Source organism: Centruroides vittatus, unplaced genomic scaffold, assembly GCF_030686945.1.
Source record: "Centruroides vittatus isolate TY-2023 unplaced genomic scaffold, ASM3068694v2 scaffold_435, whole genome shotgun sequence".
Classification (NCBI taxonomy): domain Eukaryota; kingdom Metazoa; phylum Arthropoda; class Arachnida; order Scorpiones; family Buthidae; genus Centruroides; species Centruroides vittatus.
This window is the reverse complement of record NW_027122708.1, coordinates 5,588,195-5,596,637: the sequence shown is the minus strand read 5'-3', so window position 1 is coordinate 5,596,637 and position 8,443 is coordinate 5,588,195. Positions and strand designations below refer to the sequence as shown.

At 25.5% G+C, this 8,443-nt stretch overlaps 1 protein-coding gene across 1 annotated transcript in view; it reads left to right on the top strand.

Annotated features, from left to right (window-relative positions):
• Positions 1–600: 600 nt before the first annotated feature.
• The window catches only part of LOC136989056 (bifunctional purine biosynthesis protein ATIC), a 45,168-nt gene continuing 37,325 nt past the window's right edge, over positions 601–8,443 (top strand). The window contains exons 1-3 of the mRNA XM_067287145.1: positions 601–679; positions 3,045–3,171; positions 5,224–5,300. Of these exons, the coding sequence (XP_067143246.1) occupies positions 670–679; positions 3,045–3,171; positions 5,224–5,300 (214 nt within the window). The 5' untranslated portion in view covers positions 601–669. The remainder of the gene's footprint in view (positions 680–3,044; positions 3,172–5,223; positions 5,301–8,443) is intronic.

Genomic DNA, 8,443 nt, shown 5'->3' with positions numbered 1-8,443 from the left:
GCAAATGGTGCATCCAGATACAGTATTATTGTAAGAAAGCATTAGTTAATTAACCCCTTAATAGAGAAATAGATTTGTACCGTACATAAATCTAGTAAGACGTATATACTCCGCACGTTTGATTTATCTTTATTTAACTATTAGAAAACCATATCAATAAATAATTATTACGTATTTATCGCAATTTATGCACATAACTATCTCAATATATTAAAGTTTCTCATAGATATTCGTAAGCAGTAATTCACTATAAAATTCTCTAATAGAAATTCATGCGCAAAAATAATGTGCACTATTTAAATATTGCACATTGTTTTTTAAACAATGCACAATATTTATCTAAAAGCGTTTTATTATTTTCGTTAAATTTTTTGTTGAAACATTTCTAATAAAAAATATTTCTTTCCAAATTTGAATGAAACATATAAAACTCTTCATTAATATTATATTGGTATAATAAATTATTATAATAAGTATCTTATTAGAAAGATTCTTTAATTTCGAATAATAATTTTTTAAGACAAGCAACTGTTTCTCAATATATTAAATAAGCGGTCAAGGTCCATCGTCAGCTCCTGCCATCTGTCGACATTTCGAAGTATTAATACGTGACATTGAAACTGTCTATTTGCTAGTTTCTCTTCTGGTGTTCGGGTTCGCAACTGCAAAATGGAAATCGGTATGTATAATTATCTTTCACATTATCGTCCTAACTTATTAAATTATCTTGCACATTTAATTTATTTAACGGTTATGTTTATATTTAAAATAATAAATATTTAGCACTCGATATTATTACATTAAAAGTTATGTCCTAAACACCTCTCTCGTGTAATGTCTCTATGAATTTAAGGAATATAAAATTATACGAAGGTCATAAACTGAAAAGTTTTATTGTAAAACACGTGGTTACAAATTGAAAAAGTAATTGCCACGTGTTTTGAACTCAGTTATAATTTTTTTTTTAATTATTACGATCACGTGTTTATAAGTGTCACGTGTTCTATGATTTAACTAACTGTAAAATTGGTCAGTTTCTCATAGAGAAATTCCATTCCTTTTAATTCAGTTTATCTTTTAAATTTCTTAAAAAGATAAACTGATTGAGTGGTTGAATGTAAAAATTGAAAGAGCGCATTTAAATCTTTTTCCCCTCGTACTTTTTCAAGATCAAATCATTCACAGATGATTTGATCTCGAAAAAGTACATGAAAAACATAGCCAAAAAAGTTATATACTGTACTTTATATAATAAAAATGTAGTTTCAATATATTATATACAGCTGTTATAATATAAAAGTTTATAATTGTCCTAACTGTATTCATTATTTAAAAATTTAATTATTTATTAATGGATTAAAATATATATTAATTTTAAATGCTAAGGAGGATGAGGTTTATTTTGAATTTTAGAAATTCTTCTATTTTTTAAAAATCAGTAATGATATATTTCTGAAATTTTAAATGTAAAATCTAGCATACTGTTATCTGTAATATGAATAATTTTAAAATCAAAGTATTGTTTCAAAAAAATAATTCTTCAATAAGTATTATCAAATTTTGAATATAAAATTGAAATATATATATTTCAATTTTATATTGATATATGTATATCAAGAAATTATCTAGTAAAGTTTTGTCTTTATGTATTACTTCTGAAATTCTTTCATATGTTGTTTAATACATTTGTTTTTACTAAAATAATTGTGAAGACTGTTCATATCTATATAAATATATAATATAGAGTAATATACAGTATAATATATGATATACAATATATCCTTATTACATTTCAAGATTGGAAATGCAAAAAAGTGTAAAAATTTGCATAACGCAAATGTTCCTATCATAAATTTTCTTGCGTTGTCGATAAATTTCATGTATAATTCTTCAGACTCTCATAATAGGAATATTTACCATTTATAATTAATTTTAAATTATAATAGTTATTAGTTATTTTTATTATATCATTAAATTAGTTTATTATATATATGAGTATGCATTGAAGAAAGTATTTTAAATATAGATATTTTCAAATATTGTTTTGGAAAGAGCTGAAAAAAAGCCACCTGTAAGCTCCCATTCATATATGTATATAACTAATATTAATTGTTTTTTTACTAATAAAGATAATAATTATAAAATGTAAATAAAATTAGAAAATAAGAAATTACTGTTTGTATCATTAATTTTTTAGTGTTAAATTAAAACTACAGTATTTACTTACATATAAGACGATCCCACATATAAGACGAGGTGTGGCTTTAAAGATCAAAATAAAGAAAATTAGATTTATTAATTACAATTCTAATTTTATTTTGTTTAATCACAAGTAAAATATCAAATGCATGTAACTGCACACATTGTCCTGCAAAAATTACTGGCATTTTAAACTTTAAGGAAGAATCTTGTAAAATCGACATAATTTCTTCATGTAAAGCTGGGGACGGGAACCTCTTTTGCCAATTCTTAACAGTCGAATCCACTCTCCGTTGATTACACTTATGAGTTTTTCTGAATTCCAATTTCTGAATAATTATCTGTTTTCACGTGGGACTGGATTAACTCCCATGTGATTTTGGAATTTCAATCTGGAATTCAATTCAAAAGCTTTGCTTTTCTTATTACTATTCATCTTTACTCCTGACAATATACAAGAATGATTCAAATGACCCAGATAAAACACTTATGTTTTTAAATACAAGAGGGTGAACATCTGGTAAAAAATGCAAATACATGGTACGCAAAGATTATTTGCAAAAATGCAAAGAATCTTTTGCATGTATAGGACGACCTTGGTGTTTGAAGCAGTGAAAAATGAATAAAAACCTTGTCTTATATGTGAGTAAATATGGTAAGAAGGTATTTTTAAGTTAGTAAAAATAATAATAAATTATATTTATTATTGATTTTATAAGAATCACTTTTGAAAAATCTTCTTGTATTAATATGTTAGAAATATCAATCTCTCGTTTATTTGTATTATAATAATCAATGTTAATTTATTCTGATAATAAAATTTTCTTTATTATTATTTTCAATAGCAATTTTGAGTGTGTCGGATAAAACTGGATTGATTGATTTTGCTAAGAGATTGCATAATGTTGGATTAAAACTTGTTGCTTCTGGAGGAACGGCAAAGGCTATTAGAAATGCAGGATTACCTGTTAGGTAATATAAATGTAAATTATTTTATAAGAGGTATTTAAAAACAATAAAATTATCTGTTTTCTCAATAATTAACTTGTTTAAAACAAAACAATGTTACATGCATAGAATAATGGTTTAACACTTCATTAACAATTACCAAGTAGATTGAGTTACTAATTAAAATGTTCATTACTTCACATCACACATATAATATGGAATTTTTATTGAGTGTGTGCAAATGTTATATACTTAAAACAATATTAAATTATCTTTTAATATCAATAATTCTTTATATAAGTTATGTATAATATTCTTTATTAAAAATATAATTTATGGCTTATATAATTTTATATTTTTGAAAAACACTGTGGATTCTTTTGTCAGTATGGTGAAATAATTATCATTTATTGTATTGTGTATCAAATTCCATTTTTCTACATCAATAACAAATTAAGTTCAACTTTATTTCTGAAATCAAAAATATTTATTTTAAATTAAATTTTTCAAACTGCATTAAATTTAGTTTCAGAAGAACTGATTCATACAAAAAAAGCAATTATTCCAAACATTTTTAAGATTTGCAGTAACAAATAATTGATTTTACAAAAATACATTAAATCATTCATCAGTTATTAAAAGCTTTAAAAAATTATTAAATGTTAACAAAATATATATGTAACATTAAAATTGTTTTTACTTTTAATTTTTATTTATTAAATCATTCTGTCCTGTGGACACTAAGAGAGCCTTCTTTTAGCAAGCCCATTATGAATTAAATCATATGCCTCTGTGTCCTTATCATATAGTTTAGTATTTAAAATGTCTACTTGGACTTATTATACTGATGACTTGGTTCAGCAAATTTAAGAAAGCTTATCAGAAAAAACAGTCTTTATTTTTCATTGTTTTTTCAGATAAGTTTTCTTAAATTTGAAATCAAATTATATACTTATAACATAAGCATATCCAAAATTCAGTGCATTTATCTTCAGAAGATCCAATTTTAAAAAAGAAAAATTATTCAGAATACTTTTATTTATGTATACAGTACAAGACCAAATATCTGGCTACTAGAAAATCAATTATTTTTGAAAGTGATTAGTTCTGAATTTGGCAGCAAACTATGGCTGTACTACAGCCATAGTTTGCGCAAGGCCAATTGGTTTTGTTTTCCATGGTGTACATGTCAGACGATGCCTGTTCCAATGAGACTGCTGGAATATGTTTCTTTACTTTCCATTTTAAGTACAGTATATTTTTTATTTAATGTTATTTTTTAAGTATATATTTAGCCTGTATCCAGAAAATTAGAAAATCCAAAAATCTTGACCTTTTCTGACCCAAGCTTACTGGATATTTGGTCTGGTACTGTATTTAGAATATATTTTATGAAAGAGTAAAAAAAGAATGATTGCTTTTAAATCTAAAATGTTTAATCTTTAATTTTTTATTATTATTTATTATATAATTTTTCATTAGATTTTAGTTATATATCTAATACCATATATCTGAAAACAGAAAAATGATAAGAAAAATAAAATAATAAGACAACTTTGAATTATTATATATTTTTAATAAGGTTAGTTCTTAAATTGAATACTTTAAATAGTATATAATTGTAATTTTTATAGGTTGTGTATGGATGATGATTTAATTATAATTGATTTTATTAAAAATTTCTTAAATTTTTACTGAGACTATATTACTGAGATTATATCTACATTATCATCATAGATATACCATAAAACATAGATGTAATATTAATAGTGTTCATTTGTTAGCTAAGTTATATTAAATTGTAAATTTGTTTATTTATTAATTTATTAATATATTGCCAATATGTAAGTTTTTTCTAAAAATTAAATGTATGTAAAGTTTGATAATTATTTGGCTTAATTTAACTAGTTTTTTGATGTTTCTATAAATCAAATATGAATATATCTTAGGAAAGATCTTTTAGTGTAACATTTTTTCATCTTTTTATCTTATTAAAATGAGAGAGATTAAATAATTTTAGGTTTTAGATAATAATAATAGTAATAATAATAATAATATGCCATTTATATATTTCAGAGATGTTTCTGATTTAACAGGAGCTCCAGAAATGTTAGGAGGACGAGTTAAAACATTACATCCTGCTGTTCATGCAGGTAAAAATAAATTGTTTTGATTATGAAGTAGATCAATTATTGTTAAAACTTTTTAAATGTTTCGCTAATTAGAAGATAATATATAAATCCATAAAAACATATATAAGAACTAGTATTTAGTTTTCCAATTAAATTTTTTTCTGAATTAATGTCACTGGTCTAAATTTCAAGTTATTAACCAATATAAGAAGTGATTTTAAATGGCTCTATATAGCTTTTATTTTTGCATTTGTTTACTTATAAAAAGTAAACAAATGCAAAAAGTAAGTTTATTAAATTCAAATTCTGTAAAATTTCTTAATATAATAAAATAATAATTATTGTTTTTATAAGATAAATTATTTCTAAAAGTAAATTTTTGTATATTTTAAATTCAGGAATGAGCAATTGTTTATTGTGACGATGTCACAATACCAGGTTGCAATTTTTCATCACAGTGCTCTCAATTTTAGTAGTGTCTTGCCCCTGTATATCATACTTTTCCTGTTAGAGGACCAGCATGACTGTATTGTTATCTAACTCCATTCTGGAGAAAATTTTTGAATTGAAATGATGTCAAACCAGAAGTTTGTATATAGTTAGTAATTGGAGCCTTCTGCACTTAAGCTTTCCATATCTGATTTCAACTTTCATCTATCTAACTCCATTCTCAAGATTAAGGAAGGACAGACAGATAGACACTAGTGTGAATACGGTCTGCAATTTAAAAATTGCAGCCCCATTATTTAAATAATGTTAATGTTAAACTTTAATATAAATTTTTCACAATTTAGAAATTGTTTTTTGATCTCTTGCTAACAGATGTTACCACCTTTAATTCCTACTAATGTATGTTAACAGTAATTTTAATAAAGCCAAACAATTGTTTTATTTGATTAGGCTATATTACTGCTACTGTTAATAATTAAATGCTAAGTATTTTGGCCTAGAGGTAGTGTTAGGTGTTATCTCTTATTAAATTTAATAATTATTAATTAATTTAAATTAATAAATATTAATTTAATTATAATTCTCTAGGAAAGGGTTCTTTAATTCTCTTGCTCTGCACTTGTAAAAGTCCCCAAATTCTCCATTGCACACCCAAACCAAACATTTCGATTGCCATCTATCCAGTCACTTAGACAGTTAGTCCATGTTCATCCAATCACCTGAATAATTTTAGGTCACACAGATGACAGTCAGTTTGTTTTCTCATGGGACTAGATCTTCTATGTGGGTGTCAGTTCACCAATGTTGGCAGTAAAGAGATACTGTTTATGAGAGAGATACTACTTATGAGAAAGGGATTGTGATAACATCTCCTTTCTCATAGTAATGATTGGGATCTCACAATTATCAGCATTATAAACAATGACAATGACACAATAAAAAAGGCTTATGTGTGAAAAATGAATAGGCTTGTAGAAGGAATAATTAGATTGCCCCAGTTTTCATATACCTATTGAATTTTGTTCTTGTGCACTTTTATATATGTATAATAGTATAACTTAGTTATCAAATTTTGTAACATATATATTAATATATAAAATTATATTAATAATTAATATAAAATGCATAATATGATATAAAAAGTAAAAGTTGAAGATTTCAGTTTTAATTAATTTTATAATTTATTACAATATATGAATTTTAAGTATAATTTTTGATAGTTGTTTATTAAAATGAATTGAGAATATACAGTAGATGCCACTTATTATAATCATGCATATTATCATCAGTCAGCTAATATTATCAGAATCAACATGTTTCAAAAGATAAATTAAATTACATTACAGAAATTCACTTATAATTGTTATTACATTACTAATAAGTTTGACTTTACTTAGTTAAGAACATTCAACTAACAAAACAGATAATAACTGTTATAAGCCTGTAAGTCTGTTAAAGTACAGTACTGTACTACATCTCTTAAAATAATGGAAGATGCAAGTAAGAAATGCATAGATTTGTCCCTTAAAGATAAACTTGAAATTTTAGAATGCTCTGATAAGTTGCCAAAAATGTATCAATGCAATGCTGCTGCACAGTTGAAAATTTCAGTCAGTTTTGTGTAAGATTTTGAAAAACAGTACAGTATAGAGTGAATATTGAATGTCAGCAGGACAGAATGAGAACACGATTTACAAGAGAAATTAGACTGGAAAAGATAGTGAAGTTGAGCTAGCTTTGCTTTAGTAATGTTTGTGAAAAAACATATCTGTTAATGCATCATTGCAGAAGAATCAGACGAGGAATATCTACAATGCAATGAAACAACACTTTACTTCCATGCAATGCTTAATCATACTTTTCTGTTTAAACATAAGTACTGAAAGGTTTACCACTGAAGAAGCATATTAGTTCTTTGCTGTGCTAATATGAAAAGCCAGAAACAAAGACTTCTCTAATGATTGGAAAAAGCAAAAATACTAGATGTTCTTAAAGGTGTGAAACTTTTACTAGTTGATTACTGTTCAAATGCCTGGATGACAATTGACATTTTTAACAACTGGTTAGTTAAATAGGATATAAATTTGAAACAAAACATTGTTTTATTGGCATGGGTGTAAGAGTCAGGAGCAAGGGAGAAACTGCATTCCCAAATTTGGGTAAAACAATAGGGAAAATTTAGGCAAATTGGTTAACAAATTATCAGTGATGACAATTAAAAATTGGTACTTGTGTTTGTGGAAAATTTTGGATAAATCAATCCCTTCTGCCTCCCTCTGATTACAATAAGTGACACCTACTGTATTAAAAATTTCCAATGTTGTTTTATATATGTAGAAGCCAAAATCTTTAAATTTTATGCTGGATCATATATTGATAACTGGAAATTGATGGTTCAGCATAATTTTTTAACATTTACAGAATTGCTATCTGCTAATAATTACAGAATTTAAGCAAATTTTTAGGGGATACTATAGATTACCACCTATGGAATTTCGGGACTTTGAGTATATATCTGAACTGAGGGGACCGAGACGACTTCGACGATACCCTACTTTTGGACCGGAGACGAAAAATAAGAAAATTATCATAGTTTTTAAGTTATCATACCTTTTTAATGCTTTCATGCAGACGGCATGTAGTTGCTAGTGCTGCCATCTCACGGTAAAGTCTGCAAACAAATTACAAAAAAACCACTCTGAAAGGCAAGAAAT